This window comes from Galeopterus variegatus, unplaced genomic scaffold (genome assembly GCF_000696425.1).
Source record: "Galeopterus variegatus unplaced genomic scaffold, G_variegatus-3.0.2 Scaffold216, whole genome shotgun sequence".
In the NCBI taxonomy this organism is placed as follows: Eukaryota; Metazoa; Chordata; class Mammalia; order Dermoptera; family Cynocephalidae; genus Galeopterus; species Galeopterus variegatus.
In genome coordinates this window covers 484,543-505,030 of record NW_007726327.1, presented here as the reverse complement: position 1 = coordinate 505,030, position 20,488 = coordinate 484,543, and the positions used below count along the sequence as shown (strand labels likewise).

Below are 20,488 nucleotides of genomic sequence, written 5' to 3'. Positions count from 1 at the left end.
CCACATTCGGGCAGACTCTGGCCCGGGAGCTTGGCAGGGCGCAAGGCCTCTTCTGGCCTCTCTCCTCTCTCTCTCCATCCACTGTGCCCCTTGGGCCACACCGACATGCTCGGTGCCACATGCTGTGTGGTGTCTGTGCCGCAGACGGGCCGCCTGCCCGCTCACTTCTGGACTTTGCTGTCCCCGGTTGTTGTGCCCTGTGCTCCTGGCCAGTCCTCAGCCCCACCGTCCACCTCTCCTCGACCCCTTCCTCTTACGCCCCAGCCCCTGGGCTGCGTGCTCCTTGCGCCCGCGCCCTCGGTATTCGTGTCTTTGCTCTTTTGTAAGGGGCGGGCCCAGCTCAGTGACCTGTGCTGCTCTGTATGGTGCCGTGTGTAAGAATAAACCCGTTGGAATACTCATGGTCTCAGTTCCTTAGTTCCTTCCCAGCCCGCCGCCCCGGCCTGACCCACTGCTAGGGCCGCCCAGGAGGAGGGAGGCAGGAGGGAGGGCTGGGAACTCCAGGCGGGCACTTCTCCCCAGCGGACCCTGGGCCTCTTTAACACGCCTCTTCTTCTCTCTTCCAGTCTCGAAAGGGTGCTGACCTGGACCGGGAGAAGAAGGCTGCTGAGTGCAAGGTGGACAGTATCGGGAGTGGCCGGGCCATCCCCATTAAGCAGGTCAGCACTTTCCTTCCCTTGTGGTCCGAGGACAGTTGTAATGAGCCTCAGGACGTGGTAAAGCATGGTTTTTCTTGGGGCTTCTGTGACGGGGGAGGTGGTGTTAGAGGCGACCTTAACGAGACACAGGTAAGAAGCCTGAGGCCCAGGCCCCCTTCCCTGGGTGGTCTCTTTCTGGGCACACAGATCTGCCTTTTCCGGGCACACACTGCTCTCCCTTTTGCCACCAGAGGGCAGCAGAGAGCTACTCGCTGTCCTCTGTGGGTCGCTCTCTCAGACCTGCTGGTTCTGGAGTTCAGTCTGGAGAGGGTTGAGTCTGGGCTCTGTGGCCTAAGGCAGAGAATTTGCAAAAGAGTAACCTCAGGAGTATGCATGGAAGGGGATACTGAGAGCTAGTCCTACCTCAGGTTTATTGACATAGTTTTATTGATAGGAGCCTCTGTTCATTTTTAAAGAAAAAGCTTAGCTGAGATGCCATCTCCTAATCTCTCCTCCTGCTCCTATCTGAGTCACTACCTGGGAATGTTGGGCCACCTGAAGCCTGGGTTTTCCCAGGCATCTTGTTGTGGGTCCCTGTGCTGGAAGACATTGAATAATGGAGAGTGTCTCTGCTCAGAGATGTTGCTGTGTTGAGTAGGAGCCCCAGAGCTGCTGGTGGTGAATGGGGGTAGAATGGGAAGGTGTCTCTATGGAGCCTGGGCAAGGGCCTGAGGGGCTAAGGTGCCCATGAGGACTAGGGGGCAGTAGCTTGATTGTTACTCTGTTGTACCCTTTGTGATGTTGGCTTGGCATGGATTTTCTTGGGATCTGGTGTTTGGAGAGGTTGCGTTGCCAGGCTTTGACCACAGAGAGACTGGTGTGGCCAGAGCACCAGAGGTTGGCTCGGCCAGGGCCTGTGGTCAGGTTTGGCCCTCCTGGGCTGGGGCTTTTGGGGCCTGAGAGCAGTGTGATCTCTTGAGGGGAGAGGGCCAGTCAGTGTGACTAGGAGTCATGTGGTAAGGTTGGACGTGTCTGACCTACAATGAAGGTCCATTCACAGTGAAGAGTCCCAGGAACTATGTTGGCCCCAGAGGGCAGGGGAAGCCACTGGATGATCTGGGCCCTGCCTTTTCTACTTTATCTCTCCTTTGAAATATCCATTGTGTTTATGTCTGGCAGGGACATTCCAGTTGGGGCAGCCTAGGAGGTCACCTGAAAAGGCTGAAGGCACAGAATGGCTGCAGCCAGAGTCCTCTCCCCTCCCTCCCCTTCCCTGTGTGTGCATGTGCAAAAGCGTGCGTGTGTGTATCTGTGTGCAGAATCAGTCTCCACACAAACCTGTTGATGGTTTGATCCCATTTCCCTGGATACCTCTTTTGTGGGGGCCTCTTGCCAGGTGATGCTTCTGTGCTTTGGGCATAGGATCGTCAGCTTCCTGCTTGGGGGTGGGGAGATGTAAGGGAGGGAGTGTGCCTTCTCAGTGGATGTGTACACACACCTACACGCATTCAATAAGTAAATGAGAACACTTTCCTACGGACCCCACACACTCCCCTTCCTGTCTGAGGGTTGTGGTAGCTGGGGGCAGACTCACTTGTTCTCTGAATCCCCCACATGGGTGGAAAAGGGAGATGTGGGGTGGGGTTGGAAGCCCTGTGAACCTGCACCTGGGGTTGTGGTCCAGCCTGGGAGTTACCTAGGTCATTGTGTGTTACAGTCTCAGGGACTCTCAGTAGGAAGGCCCCGTACCTGCAGTCAGCCCTGAGTGGTGCTGCTGAGAGGCCTGTGCTCCTGATGCAGCCACAGGACTGCAGCACAACCTTTGAGGTGTGCCCACTCCTTCCCATTGCATGGTGACCATGCCGACAGGGGTGGAGACCTGTCCTGATCACCTCCTCTCCCAGCCCAGTAGCCACTCCTGGGCTTCCCCACTCTGGGACCTCCCTGCTGCTTGCTGGTCCGACCTGCCAGGTCTGCGGCCCCTCCCCTTTCTGCCCTCCTGTCCCTTCTCCCCCATTCCTGTTCCTTCCCCTCCCCCCAGCTCCTGCTGGGAGTGGAGATTGCATTTCAGTTGCCATTTGCATTCCCAATCAATCCGGACTCCGCAATTAAGTCGGCTGGCGGAGCTGGGAGGGAGGCGGCGGTGGGAACGGTCCTCTGGGGGCTGTCGCCTCCGCACCGCTCCCATTCCGCCCCAGATTGCTTCCTGCTCCGCCGTGCGCAGCCGGCCGGCCAGGGAGGGGAGCAGGAAGCCCTGTAGCTCCTCTCCCTCTCAGAACATGAGATGGGCGAGGAGTGGGGGAGAGGTGCAGGGTATGCTTCCTGCTCCGCCGTGCGCAGCCGGCCGGCCAGGGAGGGGAGCAGGAAGCCCTGTAGCTACTCTCCCTCTCAGAACATGAGATGGGCGAGGAGTGGGGGAGAGGTGCAGGGTAGGTGCCTCTCTTTGCTGGCCCTGCTTTCTGTTTCCCGGTGACTGCTGTGTGGGCGGCTGGGGCTGGGCAGATGAGAGGTGGGCTGGAGAGGGAAGTGGGTTGCCGGTTGAGTCCCCACCAGCGCTGGCTTCTCCCCGCCAAGCTGGAGCGCCCCGCCCACACCCTCCATCTAAGGAGCTCATTACCACCAGTCCGGGGCTCATCTGCTTCCTCCCGAAGAAGGGTCTCTGGTGAAGGAAGAGAGTCCTGACTTGTGATCCCATTCTCAGGGAGGAGGGAGGCCTGGAAGTGTCTGAGTGGGAAAGGTGGATGAGACCCTAAGGCCGCGCTCCTTGCTCCCTGTCTGTCAGAGGAAGCGGTGGCCAGAGAAGCACAGGATTTGTTCGATGCTATGGGGCTGGCTGGTGGCAGAATGGGGAGCAGATCCCCGTGTCCTGCCTTGATAGACCTGTGAGGAAAGGGCCCAACAGTGAGCATGATGAGGGACATGGAGGGAGGGCTGGGTTCCGGTGGGTGTGGACTCTCCTATCTAAGGCTCAGGGGAGGAAAGTCCCCCGAGTTGGGGGAGAGGAGTCATGACATGAGGAGCACAAGGTCCCTGGAGGGAGCTCTGCCCAGGATGCTCACTCTGGGCTCCTCCTGTGCCATCTGCTCGCACGTGGTCACTCTTTTTTTGCCTGCGTTCCTGAGGTGGAGTTGGGGATGATTCCCTGGGGGTGTCTCCAGAGCCTGATGGCCTGCGTTTTCAAGGGGCCGCATGTCCTTGGAGTCCTTTGCTGGGGGTCAAGGGAGAGGGAGCAGTGGTACCGTTTGCACTCAGCCGCACCTTGTCCCTGGCCGGTGACAGGGATGCCACACCCAGAGGCAGGTCACCAAGGCTTCACACGACTCTGCAGTCTCTTTCACAGACCACCGACCAGGGCCCTTTGCCTTTTGGAATGTCCCAGCCCTCCCTGTTGTCTAGTGAAGGTCCCATTAACGCTGCTTGTCTTCAGAAGCCTCTCCTGAGGAAAGGGGCTCCCACACTGATGGGGGACCAGGTAGCAGGATGTATCCTCAGACGGTCATGTACTGCAACTCTCATCCTGCATCCCACACGTCCCGCAATGACACCTGTCTGTTGGGGGTGGCCGCAGAAGCAGGAGGACGAATGAGGGCAGGAGGGGTGGCAAGGCTGTGGGCTGTCTGTTGACAGGTGGAAGCCTGGAGTGAGCGCTGCTCAGCCGCTGGGAAGGGGTGCCCCTTCCCACTTCCACCTCGCCCCACAGGGAGGGAGAGACCAGGCAGCGGATCCTATCCAGGCCAAGCCCTCTGGCAGGAAGAACTCAGAGGAGCAGTGCAGTTGAATCTGGTGTTTACCCCCCAGCCTTGGGCCTCAGGACCATAAACTGAAGACAGAGGGACTGCCCGTTTTTTCACACCTGAATCTTAAACCCTATTTTCTTGGCTCTCTTGGGGCAGGGCCGTCCGTTCCTAAAGGAGAAGCCATTCCAGGGCTTCTCTGTCTGGGCTGTGCCTCCTCTATGTGTGGGCAGAGCTCATCCTTTTTAACACCATTGGGGTGGATCCTCTTTCCCACTTAGCACCCAGTTTGTGGATCTAACTGTGTTCCTCTCCCTGCTGTGGGATTTTTGTCTAGAAATCTTCAGGGAGCACTGCCTCTTCTCAACCCTCCTGAGTTTCGGGGTTTTGGAGGATGGGGGTCCACAAGTGGTGATGCTAGTTCTGGGATGGGATCTCCCATCTGGCATCCACCCATGGTGCTGCTGGTTCCCTTCCTGACCCCCACCCCCCCCACCAGCCATTCTTTTGTGCTGTTTGTTTTGAGGGAGAGAGCAGAGTAGGGTCAGGGCATCTTTCAGGAATTATCATTAGAGCAGCAGGTTTCTCCCAGGAACCAAGTGAAGACTGGGGTAGGCTTTGTCTCATTTCATCTTCCTAGTGGGGTCCACGTCCTGACTTCATCATCTGCCAGCCACACAGTCTTGGGGGACTTTTCCCCAATTTTTCCAACAGACATTTATTGAGTGCTATGGCCCAGGCATTGTCCCAGGTGTTGACACTTTATCAGTGAACAAAACAAAAAATCCTTGCTGTCATGGAGCTTCTGTTTGTCTTTATACTCATCTAACCTCCACATTTAAAGCATCTTATTGGCTTACGCAGGAAGTTTGGTTGCTGGGATGGAAGGCTGGGTGGGTCTTCCTGCTGCCTAGCTTGGGAGGTCTGGGGCATTCTTGGGACAGTTAGGGAGTTTTTCTGCCTTGTTCTAGAGCTACTATGGGTGGCAAAAAGGCCAGGGCCCTACTGAAATCTCTGCTGTTGTTTCACCCCATCCCTCGGAGCCACGTGGGTAGGAGCAGGGTCTGAATCCCTGTCTCCTATTGTTGAGGTGGCTCCACACCCTGGGGAAAGAAGACACCCACCCCCCAGAACAGCAGTGCAGGCTGCTTACTGGGATGGTCAGGAAGAGCCTAGTTCTGTGGAAGGATTTGTCTCACTGGTTCTCCCTAATTCAGCTGTAGGTCCTTAAAGGCCTCTGCCTAGACAAAGCGGCTCAGGAGCAGGGGGAATAGAGGAGAGTATTACCTAATGACACTGTGACCTTTTTGTTCTCTGTGATGTGTGGGGCTGGCTCCTGGTCTCTGATGGAACCTCTGTTCTCAGGGTATCCTGCTGAAGCGGAGCGGCAAGTCCCTGAACAAAGAGTGGAAGAAGAAGTACGTGACGCTCTGTGACAATGGGCTGCTCACCTATCACCCCAGCCTGCACGTGAGTCCCCAGGAGGTGCTCGGTCCCGGGGGTGCAGGGGACTGGGATAGAGGGAGACTCACAGAATGGGGGTGGGGGCGGGCTCCAGGACTGAAGGGAAGCAGACCTTAGTGATTCCAAATGGATCTTCCCTTGAGAAAGAGCCTCACTTTGGAGGCGTGGGAGTGCACAAGACCCAGGCCTGGCCAAGCACTTACACAAAGCCCTGAGTGTAGCTGAGCCCCGTGAGGGAAGCTCACCACCAGGGACAGTCACCCCGGCTGATGCTAGGCTGGCCTCTCCCTTGCCCTCTGGGCAGCCAGGCTGTACAGCCCCTATCACAGTTGTTTAAACTGCTGGATGCAGCGCACTTACACAGAATTTTTAAAGTCAGGGGTGCCAGTGTTGCCAGACAGTTGTCTTTGGTTGGGCCATCAGTGGGAGAGCCCCAGGCCTCTGGGCCTGGGATGGTGGAAGATGAGATGGCGGTTATGCAGGGCTGTTGACAATGGCCTGGGGCCTTGGACAGAACCTCCTGGGAGGAGAATGGGGGTGGCATTGTTCATGGGAAGAAGGGTCTGGAGGGCGCATGGCCTATACCCCAGTTGGGGTGCTGCCGTGACTGTAGAGTAGCCCCTATGGCAGCTCCCCCCATCCTTCCTTTCTCCCTCTCCCCTCACTGCGTGGCTCCAGCACACAGCTGTCACCAGAATCCATCTCTGTCACCACCCCACTGTGGGGCTAATGAGTTCTCCTGTGAAGCCCCTCAAGCACAGCACGTGGGCCGGCCCCACCCCCCGGCCCAGAAGCCCTGGGCCTGCCTCAGAGGGTCTCTACTTTGCCTTTGAATCTGCACAAGATGTCAGGGAGGCCCGACCCGAGAGGTGCTGGACTCCACATTTCCAGCCATAATCGGGTCCTGAGGGCACTGCCCAGACAGCCCTGTGGAGGAAGCATGCAGAAGAGGCCTGGCATGGGAAGAGCCAGCCTTGGGGGTCTTTCTCCATTCAGGCCAAACCCCAGCCTGGTCCTCCTGGGTTTTCTCCTTATCTGATTACTTAGCTCAGGGGACAATGTCAGTTAGAGGTTATTTCCTCCTAACGTCCCTTACTCCATAGGATAGGACCAGGTGCCAGGACACCAGGTAGCAGCTGTACCTGGGAGATTGGAGAAGGGATGCCAGCCATTTAGTACAACAGGCTCCTCAACTCCCTCCTCGCCCCAACCCCACCCTCCTCCTAACACTATAGACCTTGCCCTGGCACCTAGTCCTTATGCGGGACAAGGCTTTGTTACTGTGCCACAGAGCCCCTAAGGGAGGGGCCAGAGGAGTAGCACCAGGAAAATGAAGTATTTCCTAACTAAAAGGGTCCAAGAGGTGTCATGCCCACTCACAGACAGGAAGTCCCAGATAGTAGTGCAGATGCCAAGAGACCACGCTGGCACATCCTGCCTCCCAGCCAGCCATACTGCACCCCGCTGGACACAGGGCAGGCATGCACGTGCTGTCTGCTTGTGGCCATCTTGACTGGGGAGCCTGGGAACTCACTTACTGGAAAACCCCAGTTTCCCTCCATGTAGGGGTGGCCTGCCCCTTCTCTCCCGTCCGTTCTGGTCCCTTCTGCTTTGTAAGACCCTCGCTTGGTGTGTGGTCTATGCTTTCTGCTTGCCCCAATGCCCCCAGATAGTGAAGGAAGCCCAGGGGCAAAGAGGATGGCAGAGGGGGTCTGAGGACATGGAGGAAAGGGTTGATGTTGGGTGGGGCTGGGTTTTGGTTTCTGTATAGGAAAGAAAGGGAAAGCTTTGAGGGAGTGCTGTTTTCACACACAACAAGCTGGAGAGCAGATGCTCTGTGGGTTTGGTGGCTTGTCAAAGTTACCTAGCCAGTGGCTGAGCTGAGATGGGGATCCATGACTTTGACTCTCAGCATTACCTGGATTTTTCTGCACTTGTCAAGAGCACCTGCCTTTGGGGCCGGCTGAGAAACTTGCATCAGGGGCAAGTACTGTCAAGTCAGGACAGGGTTGGGAGTCGGAGTCCCCCTGGGAGTCCCCACGGGCATCGCATGGTGTTGTGCTGTGTTTTGCCGGATGTGCTTCAGGGGCCTGTGACAGGATCTAGGTGCCAGGGGCTTCCAGACCTGTCCTTGCATCCTGCAAGGTGAGTTCTAAGAGACGGGCAGCTCGACTGTTCTGGCACCCCAGGTCCCAGCCCCACCAGGCCCCATTTGCTGTCCTGACCACAGGAAGTCGTGAAGAGGGTGAGAGCACAGGCCCCCAGTCTGTTGGTAACTGCCTTCACTGGCCACCCACAGGCTTCGCGGTCAAATGCGTGTCCCTCCCCCACACCGGATACCAGGAGGAAGTGGCAGGCGCGGATGGCACTATCCCTGCCCTGTAGATGCTTCCTTCTCATCAGGAGGATATGTTCCCACGGAAACCGCAGCGCAGTGGAAACAGAGAAGCCGTGCTTCCAGGGTGACACTCAGTTCTCGCGAGCACTTCGCTTCATCCTGCTCCCCTCATGCTGCCTTTGTTCCTCTGCGTGGCTGCTGTTGCCTTTCCTCCTCCATTGCCCGTTGGCCACCTTCTTCCAACCTGGGCACTCTCTTTAGGTGCCAGCAGTGACCAGGCAGCCTCCTTACTTGTGAGCAGCCAGCTTCCTTCTGTGGCTCTCAGATGCTAAATCCTGTCGCAGTGTGGAGAGGAAGGACCTCCAGTGACTCCAGAGGCTCAGACAGAACTCTGGGCCCATTCTGGCTCTCCCTCAGGGATAAGTCTTGCCTCAAACCTGAGGGCAACAGTGCTGGTGACTGGCCTATTGACAGAGGCCAGGCGGGCCGTGTGGGCACAAGTTGGTGGGCAGGCCTTGAGCTTTGTGCCCAACTCTGGCCCGGCCCTGGAGAGCCTGCCACAGCCTCCCCCATTTTGCAGCCAGCGGAGCCATTCACACAATCACCTTCTGTTAATTCTATCTGCAACATCAATTAAATTGTTTGTAGAAACTAATTGAATGTGGCTTAATCACACATCTTAATAGCTTTCCACGCTCTGAACTCGTTGTTAATTCCAGTAATAAAACGAGATGAGAACGCTGGCTGGGTAATTAGCGAGGAGGCTGGGGAAGAAATTGCTGTTTGATGGTGGGTAATAAAGGCAGCCGTGGTGACCGCTCTCCTGAGCAGCCGCTGCCACCACCACCACCACGCTCCCCGTTCTGCTGACGGAGGGAAACGCTGTTGCTCTGCCCCTGAGGTTCCTGTCCCTGCTGTTACTCCTCTCCGCTTCTCGCCACACTCTCTTCCAGGCCCAGGCCCAGGCCCCACCTCTCGGCTCTGAGCCCTGGAGCTAGCCTAGCACAAGGGTATGGAGTTGAGAAGCTGTGGGTGTGGCCTGCCTGGGCACACAGAGCATCTGTCGGATGCAGTCAGACATGCTGAATTGGGAAGTCCTTTCCCCTTAAGCCAGTTTCAGCTTCTTGGCCCTGAGGGAATCCCTCTATGCAGTTCTTGTTCTTGGCATAGGGTCAGCTTCTCCTGCCACGTCCCAGACTGGGTATCTCAGGGCTGTAGTGGGGCCAGAAAACTGTTGCATCTGCTGTGACCTCCTTGTGAACTAGAGCAGCCCAAGCCCCTCCCTCAGGAGAAGGACTGCAGCTGTGCCTTTGGCCCAACCAGCTGTTGACAATTGTCTGGAGCCGCCGAACCAAGATGTGATTGTGTATAGGGGCCAAGGATGGGAACAAGCAGGGATTGGGGATGAGTATGTGCAGGTACCAGGGATGGGAACATGCAGAAGCTGAGGCTGTGGGATGGAGGTGGGAAGAGGGGTGAAACAGTGAAGTCACATACTGGACAGTGGGCTGAAAGCAAAACCCGAGGGCCAGTGGTGACTGGCAGAGTGGTGCTCAGTTTGCTGGAGAAGGATTGGATAGAGGTGCACTGGGAGGGCGGGAAAGGGGTGCCTGGGTTCATTTCCTCCCCAGCCACCTTGGTGAGGCCCAGAGCTGGGGAGAGAGCCCTGTCAGTGCTCAGCAGAGTGGGCTGAGAGGTTGTCCCGCCTTGGGTGGGAGACTGCTCTGGTTAATTTCTCAGTTTTGTCGTTCTGCAGTTCTGAGATAGTGAGCAAAACCTCAGAGCACATGTGCCTGAGGCCAGGCACCTGGCACTGTCCCTCACAGAGAACTAGGGGTGGCAGGAGGGCACAGACGCAGCCCAAGGCTGCAGGAGCAGCAGTGGCAGGGGGCAGGGGCTCCTCCTTGAACACACCTTCCAGAAGCAGCTCCTTTCCTCTGGTCGGTTAGGCCCTGGTCATAGCCGCCTTGAGAATGAAGCTTGGCCAGACATGGAGCTGTGGGCAACATCCAGCCCAGCCACAGAAGTGCAGGTGGCAGGTGTTTAGGGAGCTCTATCTCCTTCTTCTAACTGGTAACTCTTGGTGACCTGGGGCCAGGTGACTCATCTACTAGATGTCCTTGTTGTTATTCCCAGGCTGAAGGGCAGCCCTTAAGTCCCAAAGAGATCTGCTGCCCTGCTACTGCTTCCTAAGAGGCAGAACTCCCATCTGCTCTTTTAAGCAGAGGACATTATCCCTTTTCCCTGAAGCTAAAAGGGTGAGAATTAGAGAAATGGGTGAAAAGCAGTCTGCTGCCTGGAGTGGGTCAGAGTGAGAGGTCTGGGCCTCGCAGGACAGGAAAACCATGTCGGAGACGGCTTCTCTTATGGAAGCTCTTTGGATGCCAGACACCCCAGATATGCTCATGAAGGGGAAACAAGGAGCTGACTTTATGTCTAATCAATGTAATTCAGTCAAAAGTTAAGTCAGCAACATTGCCCAGATTCTTCTCTCAGGAAGGTGTGTAGACCCATGGGATGAAGTTTTTGCCATGCTATTGAGGATGCGAGCTAGGGATGACCAAGGAGTGTGACGGGGACATGGAAACAGGAGTCAACAGTCTGGAATGAAGACTAGAAGCAGTAGGGAGAGCTGTGGCTGCAGGCCAGTCACCGGCTTGAAGACAGGAAGCTGCAGGGACAGAGGGCTCTGCAGGCCCCATCCTCCCTGCCACTCGACCATGGTGCTTCTAGGCCAAAGTCTAAGTGGAGGGCAGGGAGAGTCCAAGCATAAAGTGGCTCCCACTCTCCAAGGCCCTCCAGGATGCTGACTCTAAGGGAGGGTGAGTTCCTAGGCCTAGGACAGGCTTGAGAAGCCCACATATGGAATATGACCTTGAGAATAGGAAAAACCTGGGCTTGAATCTGGCTCTACTACCTTCTCATTGTGTGAGCTAGGGCAAATTAACCTTCCTAATCCTGTTTTTTCAACTACAAAATAGGTATAGGCTAGTCGGTTAGCTCAGCTAGTTAGAGCATGGTGCTAATACACCAAGGGCAGGGGTTCGATCCCTGTACCAGACACACAAAAAAGATTGCCAAAATAGGTATGGTAATGCCTCCCTGAGGCTGTTGTGAATAAAATATATTTGTGTATAAAATATCCTGCTCTAGAGCAGTAAATACCTGGCACACAGGTGGGCAAATGAGATGATGATGACGATGACTACTGATAATCTGTGGTATCTGTGAAACCATGGGCCTGTTGCTGTATTCCTAAGTCCAGCAAAAAGAATCAAAGGCTTCCCTTCAAACTGTTCAACAAATATTTTTTGGCAGGTGCTGTTCTAAGGATTGGGCACTATTCTAGTCTTTAAAAGGTACTTAATGCCCAAGTGGGGGTGGAATCTTCTGAAATAGGCTGAAGTCTGGTGGCCAGCCTCCTGGCCCAGCCATCCCTATCCTAGAGTTCCTCTCCTCAGCCATATGGGCTCCTTTGCGTTGCCTCTTAAGCCATATTCTCTAAGGGGCCCCAGGCCACAACCCTGGCTCCTGATCTTTAGGACCCTGACCTTGCCTGCCTTCCTCCCCACTGGCTGACCCCTGAAGAGCCACCTTGGCCACCATGGAGAGCCAGATGTCATCTAGACTTGGAGACATTCTGTGGGCTTCAGAGTCCTGCTTTTAAAATTTGAGTTTTCTCTCTCCTCCCCTTACCCCAGGTAGCAAAGCAGGGAGAGACCTAGGAGTTGAGAGGGTTGATGTCAGAGATAAAGGGCTACCGAAGAGTGACCTGTCCTCATGAATCTTCGTCTGTCTCATCCACATGGCTTTTAGGATTACATGCAGAACATCCACGGCAAGGAGATTGACCTGTTGCGGACCACGGTGAAAGTGCCAGGGAAGCGCCTCCCCAGAGCCACACCTGCCACAGCCCCGGGCACCAGCCCCCGTGCCAACGGGCTGGCGGTGGAGCGGAGTAACACCCAGATGGGTGGGGGCACAGGTGAGGCGGCTGCTGAGGTGGGGGCATGTGGAGAGCACTGGAAGCATGCAGAGTGGCTGCAGCAGGGCTTGGGAAGGCAGGCATGCTGGTCTCCAAATATGCTCGCTAGCCAGTGTCATACTTCAGTATCATCTCAGCCAAAATGCAGTCCTAGTGGAGCTAGATGAGGTAGCAGCCAATGTCTAGACCAGCAGTTGATTTGGATATCAGATTGGGCCAGCTAGCCTCATGTCTGGTACTGGTGGTCTTAGGGCCAATCTCTCTGAGTCTGGAGCCAAGACAGGTTGATGGGTGGGGGCAGGGCCTCTGGATGCACAGCCAGCATCTCAGTCAAGCTTGCCATGTGGGCACAGGAGGGACAGAGTTGCCTGGGGCCAACTAGGCAAACATCTCAGGTCTGCAGTGAGAGGTGGGGTCTCTGCTCAAAGAAGATTGAATTTAGAGAGGCGTGGGAGGGCAGGATGTGCTGCCATCTGTCCAGTTGTCCAGAATGAAGAGTTAGGGACTGAGAGACTGCGATTGCAACAGGGCAGCCTGTCGTAGGTCATGTTCTTACCTTTTCATGTGATAGTGTGGACTCAGGTGAGAGGCACTCTGTCCCTACGTACTCCCTTCCTACACCTGGCTCATTGCTCCTCCCACGGACTTCTCCTGTTCCTAGACCCCGCTCTTCCTACGGCTGTTCATCTCACACTCAATTCCCTCACTCCTAGATGTACCTGGGCTCCTACACCCTTCCTCCCAAAACTTCAGTATCCTTGATATTGGCCAAGACCAATGGATATTGTTTTCCTTGGGACCAGAAAAAGCTGCTCCAGACACTGCCCTGCCCTGTGTCCCTGTGCCCTGCCCTTAAGAGTCAGCTCCTGGCAGTATAGGGTTCCACCTGGGGTGTACTACCTTCCTCAGAGGGCATGTGGGGGTGTCTCTGCTTGTCATAATGATAGGGTGCTACAGAGACTTAGTGGACAGGGGGCTGGGGATACTAAGTCCCCTGGAATGGATGGGACAGACCCCAAACAATAAAGAAGTGCCCCACTCAAAATGCTGATGGGACTCACACTGAGAAAGTCTGGTTAGGGGAGAGTAAATGAGATGAGAGCCTCCAAGTGTGGCCCTTGTTTGAGGTGAGGCACCTTGTAGATATTTGGCTCCCTCTTATGTGGCCACCACTGACCAGACTGGTGGTGCCAGGGGAGGACCTGACATTGCTGATGGAGATGTGCCAGGTGCAATGGATGTCTCTACACCATTCCCCAGGTCCACAGCAGCTGTGTGAAATCAGGGTATTGTCCCCATTTTAATGAGGAAACAAAGGCTGAGAGAGCTAAAGAACTTGTCTATAAAATCCCACAAGAAGTGGAGAGTGCTAGGGTTTGAACATAAGTGTGGCTGGCTTGAAAAGCCATGTTCTTTCCTCTATGAGCTCAGAAAGGAGTTCTTTCCTCTTTCTTGAGCTCAGAAAGAAGCCCTTGACAGGTGCGGAGGGAGAGCTCTAGTGGATGGAGGGAAGGAAGGAAACTAAGGAGGAAAAAGCCCGTCGACCACCCATCATGGTAGTGTGCCAGAGCCTGCTGCAGGGGTGTGCTGGGGCAGTGGGGGGAAGGAGGGGTGGCAGCTCGAATGGCAAAAATAGGTCACATGTGGTCCTCAGTGCTCTGCCCAGACAGTAGATCAGAACTGCTGGGAGCCCTCTGGCATGAGTACCAGGATCTCCCAAAGCTGCATGCAGAAAGCCAAAGAGCCCCATCTGGTCAGCTTTCTTATAGCATATCAAAGAAGACCAAGTTCAAGTTTATGGAAGTGGGGAGCCTCTCCTTGAAGGCAGGTAGCAAAAGTAAAGCTGGGCTATTTCCCCAGAGGGAAAATAGAGGGAGAAAAACAAGAAAACACTGTTCTGTCCCATTCCTAGAGCTGGATATCCTTTACCTGGGGAGCCAAAATGGCATGGAGGAGGGAGCTGCCACACACTGGCTCCCATGATTACAGCTCCTACACACAGGAGCACACAGCCAGCCGGCGCTTACCCAAGCCAGCGTCCCGCAGCCGCACGCTGACACCGACCCTCATGCACACTCACACATGTCTCTCGCTCACCGGGCGATGTTAACATCTCATTATCTTTGTTACTGTAATTACATTATCCGCTGCTTTATGCAGAATTATCCTCCGAGGACTAATTGATGGCTCCATGTTTAATTCATTAATCATTAGCATCAAATTCGACAATTACAGTGCACACTGATTGTGGGATTGCAGGCGTAATGAGGGGAGAATTAACAAAGAAAAGGAAAGTACTTTTCCTCCCTCAGGGTTTTGGGTTGGGGGGCTTGGGGAGGAAGTTGAGCCTGTGATGTCTTTGGATGGGGCTAGGGATGAGGGGAGAATATGACCACTGATTGTGGGATTGCAGGCGTAATGAGGGGAGAATTAACAAAGAAAAGGAAAGTACTTTCCCTCCCTCAGGGTTTTGGGTTGGGGGGCTTGGGGAGGAAGTTGAGCCTGTGATGTCTTTGGATGGGGCTAGGGATGAGGGGAGAATATGATTTGGAACCTGGGAGGGAATGAAAGCAGGAGGGGGTGGGGAGAAGCAAGGTGTCTGAGAAATTAGGGACTGAGTGTGCCCCCCAGAAGGTTTCCTGAGGGACAGGAGAAAGGCTCAGTTAGGAGGGATCTGTTAGAACAGATTAGGGGAGCTGGGTGGGATTCTGAAGAGGTGGCCTCAACACGTTACATTAGGGGACTGGAAACTGCGTAGACTGGCCTACAGTCTTGGTGCCACGTGTATATTACTAAGCACTTAGTATGTGCCTAGTCCTGTTTTGAGTGTTACAACAAATATAAGAAACATAAAACGTGTCCTCTGCCTTTAAGCATCATACTGTCCCCATAGCACTTGGTATGTGTGGCCTGTTCCTTTATCTTGTAGCTGCTTCAGCTCAGTGCTTGCTACCTGTGGGCTTCCAGAAACTCAGCTCCTGTGCTGGCAGGGCTGGTATGAGACCCCAAGTTTGCCATTTCCCTGGTGTGGCCTTGGCTTGCTTTCTCCAGCTTTGGCCAGCTTCTGGCCCCTTCTCTGCTTTCCTACTGTCAACACCTGGTTAGCTCTTCAGCTTAAAGTTTTGAACTCATGTTTGGCCAGCTTGCCCTTAGATCTCACATGACCATTTCCTTCTGGTCTCAGTCACCACCTTCAGTCTTAGGAGGGATAAAGAAGGGGAGGGAAGCTTACGTTCTCAGGGTCCCAGCTCAGGCCCTTTAGCTGTTAAAGGCCTCTGAGGCCTATGGCTGTTCCCAAGATCTCTCTGGAATGGACCTGCAGCCTGGAGAGTGAGGCCAGGAGAACTGAGGGTGCTCTGTCCTCCTCCCTCCACTGCGGCCATGCGTGCCCAGCCCTGGCGCTCCTGGAGCCTTTGGATCCCCTTGGCTCTGCCATTCTTCCCTGATGGGAAACGAAAGATTAATTTTCTCCAGCCCAACAGGATAATTACTAATACTAATTAGACATAATTACTTGAATTTGATACACTTATTTCTAGTCAGAATGGCAGCAAAGCTGAGGCAAAGCAAATGGCATATCTGGACTAGAATGTAGGGTGCAGGGGTCTGAGGCAGGAGGGACAGGGAGCTGGGCATAATGGCCAAGCAGCACTGCAGCAGTGGGTGTCAGCACCACGCCCAGCTCTCTCCACAAACCAGGAGCTCTCTGACAGAGACCCCTTCCAGTTTTCAGATCACAGTGAGGGGACAGAGAGGAGAGTGTGAAGGTCAGGGGATGGGCTGCTTCCTAAGGCATGGAGAGCCCATATGAGGACTCTGGTGCTCCAATGATCCTGGCCCGCCACCTGGTAAATCCAAGCTCCTCTCATTTTTAGTCAGTATCCTGCTGGAATTTCTCAAGCTCTGCCCCATAGCCCTATTTTCAGGACAGTATCTCTGTGCACCCCTTCCCCGGCCTCCCCTCCCAGTCTGACCCTTCCCCCCCAGGTGCCCCCCACTCGGCCAGCAGCACATCCCTGCACTCTGAGCAGCGCCCCCTCAGCAGCTCCGCCTGGGCTGGCCCACGCCCCGAGGGGCTGCACCAGCGCTCCTGCTCCGTTTCCAGCGCAGACCAGTGGAGTGAGGCCGCTGCCCTGCCCCCAGGCACACAGCACCCTGGTGAGTGGTGGCTCTGCTGCTTCCCACCCTCTTCCTGGACCCCGTTAAGCCACAGAAAGGAGGGGGTCTGTGCAGCATTCTCAGCCTGGGAGGCTGTGATGGGATGGTGCCCAGGCCAAGGGGCGGGGCCCAGCTGAGCCCTCCAGCACTTGTCACAGACACCATGCTGCAGGGCTGGGTAACAATGTCCTCTTAGAAATGGAGTAAGGGCTCTGTCCCTTCTCCAGCCACAATGTGTGTGACTTCCTGCCATTTACCCCCTTCACCTTCCCCAGACCCACCCCTGCCAGCGGCTGTCGCTAGAGTCCCGCCTTCTGCAACACCTCCTCCCGCCCATCCCCAGGCGGCACTGGTGGCGGCTCCTGCATCCCCATCAGCCCCCCACACAGTCAGCTCATCATCCTCTCCACAGGGTGACAGGGAAGTGGCTGAGTAGGGAAGTTGGAGGCTGAGGGCTGTAAGCTGTGTGAGAAGGCAGCAACTTGCGCACTGCCTTTGAGAAGGGGGGTGGTCCCTGTGGAGTCGTCCTGAGAGGTCGTTTTCCCACCTGTGCTGCTTCCCTCAGATAGGCTGAGGCCCAGTCCTGTCCTAGGTGTGTGGGTAACTCCACCTCCTCTCTCTTATCCGCCTCCTCTACTTCCTTCCCTCGGTTCTTTATCGATTTCCCCCTTGGTTTCCCCATTGTCTGTCTGTCTGTCTATCCCTCTCTCTCTCTCTCACTTTCTCTCTCATTTGCTTTCTTCATTCAACCCTACTCTCACCCAAATCCTAACCTTTTGGCCACAGACCCTGTCAGCAGTTCTGAAGGCTAAAAAGGAATGGGGACAGCTCTCCTTTCCTGTCTACATCCCCTTGTTGCAAGTGAAGGTATAAAGACAGGGAGGAGACCCCCAGGGTGTCCCACTGCCCCCTGGTAAGCCAGGAAGTGGGCGGTGGCAGCCAGAGCAAGCCTGCCCTCCTGCTGTTACTCCGGCTGAGGCACATTTGCTGGTCTCTCTGATTTGCCTCCAAAGACCCTCTGAGAACCCCCTCTCCTGGGAGCACTAAGGCCCAGACCCGAGCTGTGCATGCCATACCGAGTGAGGAACTGGGCGATTATAGCACAGGGTGTCTCTGCCCCATCTCCTGTTGCAAGTGCAAGCCCAGGGGGAAGTGAGTAGGAGGTCACCAGCCCAGGGCCTGTGCTGGCCTTGCTGAGGCCTATCTGTTGAGTCTGGAAGGAGGAAGGCGGGGAGGGAGGGAGCGTGTCTGCCTCTAATGAAGTTTGACATTTAGTGGTGAGCGCCGGGCGGGGTGTGGGAGACGGAGCTTGATTAGCGCGCTCTAATTGACAGTAATTAGGCAGCTCCCTGATTGTTTCTAATTCTGCTATTAATTGTGAGGAGCGGGGAGTGTGATTGAGGATAAATTTGGTGCTGAGCTGCTGGGGCTTCAGCTCCCTGTGAGTTCCCTGGGCCGCCTTCCACCCCTCCAGGCTGCAGAAGCGGTTTCCTCCCTTTGCCTTTCTCCTGCTCTGCCTGAGTTTCCTACTCCCTCTCTCCACATTCTCCTCCTTCAAGGCTGGTGAGCTTTGGGACTGGGAAGCCTGGGCAGACCCTTGGCCTGGAGACGGTGTAGGTCTGGCTCCCCTGGGTGTGGCCCAGCTACTGTTGGCAGGACTGGTCCTTTCCTCCCTGTGCCCTGCACCGCCCCCTCCTCTGCCTCCCCTGTTCCCACACTTCTTAACTCTCCCCTCCCCAGCCAGTGGCCCAGCTGAGGTGCTCAGTTCCAGCCCCAAGCTGGAGCCTCCCCCATCTCCCCACTCCAACCGGAAGAAGCACCGGCGGAAAAAGAGCACCGGGACCCCCCGACCAGATGTCCCCAGCAGTGTTGCTGAAGGTTAGGGGGACCCAGGGGGAAACCGGGCACAGGAGGTGGGCAATGGGACTTGGTGACAGCACCTTAAAAGTAACACCCTTTTTTTCCGTATTAATGGATTAAGCCCTGTCTAATAACAATTTCTAATAAAAGTAGTTCCACAACTTCTTTTGGTAATTTAGACTCAGAAAAAAGAACTCTTCTAAGATACTATTAACTGAAATCCTTTCTGTTGAAATGTGAGCTTACTTCTTTTATTCTTAAAGAAGGTAAAAGCAGGCTACTACTGCAGTAGCTCTTCCAAAACTTGTGAGGAGGACCTATGTTTTCTGTGACTCTTGTATCATCCATTGAATTTAATGAGCCCTGGGTACATAATAGGTGCTTAATATATGTGTACAGTTTGGCTGAGTCTCTCCTTAGTTTTCCTTAGACTGTGGAATTCCAGGTCCTTTAAAGTTCTTCCATAGGACCTTTCTCATAATCTTTTATTATTTATGGTGCTCCTTCTCTGATTTTCCCCAAAGTATCTTCAAAACCTCCCTCCTCTCAGTGATTGGAGTCTCTTTGCTCCTAAATAAATTTAACTTCTATAGACTCATAATTTCTCATTTCTGCTCTAATTGTCAGGGTTAGGGGTGTGGGGCAGGTGGGGCGGAGATCTCCTTTTCCAGCCTGCCTGTGACACAGTGATGCTTAGTGTTAATGGCACAGGGTACCCCTGTTGTTCAGGGAATTGAGGCCCACAAATGATCAAGGAGTTTGCATAGTCCACAGGCTGGGGTTGAAAGCAAGGTGAGGCACAGTGGTGGTGCCTGGGGTACACATAACTTTTAGTTATATGGGAAGGCAGCTCTCTTAAGGGTTCCCAACAGCAGGAGTCCAGCAGAGGAGGACTTCCAGGGGATGTTGGTGGCAGAGAGATGAGAGGCTGCCGGGGGAAGAGATGCACTGAGGGTTTACAAGCAGAAAGGGCTCAGCAGAACATGTGGCTGGCTCTGGTGCCTCCCCACAGGGACCTGTGCTGTCTTTCTAGCCTCCATGATGCAGTCACACTGCTTGTTAGGAATTGCTCACCCATAAGGCAGTGACCATTGGAATGAGATTCATGTGGCTGTCTTCTGAAGGCCTGGGGGTGCAAAGCTTGGAAGAACTTCACCACACTGCTTGGGGTCATAGTCCAGCCCTCAGTGCTTGTCATTACAGATGTCCTCAGGTCCCTATTTGCTCAGACTCCAGTGCCTGGATAAAACCTCTCTTCCTCTCCCCCATCCACTTGCCCTTCCTGCCTGTCTGTGCCAGGGTAGTGGGGGAGGGGCCCAGCTCCCAGGAGTCCCATGCTGACGCCGTCAGGAATATTGGGTTTAATGAGCTGCAAAATGAGGCGGCTGCAGCTGACATGTACGGATGGTGCCCACAACCGCCTACCTCCACCCTCTCCCAGGATTTGCCTCCTAGCACCCTATCTCATCCTTTTCCAGACACTCAGCTCTTCTTTTCCAGGAAGCACCCCTTTCTGGTTTCCAGGCCATTCCTGGCAGTTCAGGGATGCCAAGACCTTTTATCCCAAATCTTTTTTCACCAGGCTCCACAGGTGGTTAGGAATGGAGGTTTGAGAGCTCACATTAGTCTTGCAAGTTTACTCTGCTTTCTCCCTTGCAAATTGTCTTGGAGAGTGTGGCCCTGGAGGCCACATAGGAAGACTGGGGGGGGGGACAATGAGTGCCAGTGAGGGTAGTGAGTGGAATCATGGTGATGGCGTGTCCCTGGGAGAGTGTGTCACGAGGAGCCCTGATGGTATAAATGTCCCCCCCACCACAGAGACAGAAGAGTCATTCGAGTTTGTGGTGGTGTCCCTTACCGGGCAGACATGGCACTTTGAAGCCTCAACAGCAGAGGAGCGGGAGCTGTGGGTACAGAGTGTGCAGGCCCAGATCCTCGCCAGCCTGCAGGGCTGCCGCAGCGCCAAGGACAAGGTTGGCATGGAGTGGCTGGGCCCACATGTAGCATGTGGCTGGGGTGGGACTGAAAGAGGCCTTGTGACTGACCAGCCACTTCTTGTCTCTCCCACCACGTGGCAGACTCGACTGGGGAATCAGAATGCAGCTCTGGCTGTGCAGGCTGTCCGCACCGTTCGTGGCAACAGCTTCTGTATCGACTGTGATGCACCCAGTGAGTGGTGGGACTAGGGTCTGGGATGGGTGTAGGAAAGTTTTGCGAGCATCAAGAGGTGGGGAAGAGGGCAGGAAGGAGGACTTTCCTAGTTGTCCCACTCTCTGGTAGCCTGCCTGCTGCATCATTTTTCCTCTCCTCA

At 55.0% G+C, this 20,488-nt stretch overlaps 1 protein-coding gene across 1 annotated transcript in view; it reads left to right on the top strand.

Annotated features, from left to right (window-relative positions):
* The window catches only part of AGAP3 (ArfGAP with GTPase domain, ankyrin repeat and PH domain 3), a 29,338-nt gene that overhangs the window by 6,821 nt on the left and 2,029 nt on the right, over nt 1-20,488 (top strand). The window contains exons 8-12 of the mRNA XM_008565968.1: nt 567-659; nt 5,738-5,842; nt 11,991-12,159; nt 19,996-20,150; nt 20,256-20,346. Coding sequence (XP_008564190.1) covers nt 567-659; nt 5,738-5,842; nt 11,991-12,159; nt 19,996-20,150; nt 20,256-20,346 — 613 coding nt within the window. The remainder of the gene's footprint in view (nt 1-566; nt 660-5,737; nt 5,843-11,990; nt 12,160-19,995; nt 20,151-20,255; nt 20,347-20,488) is intronic.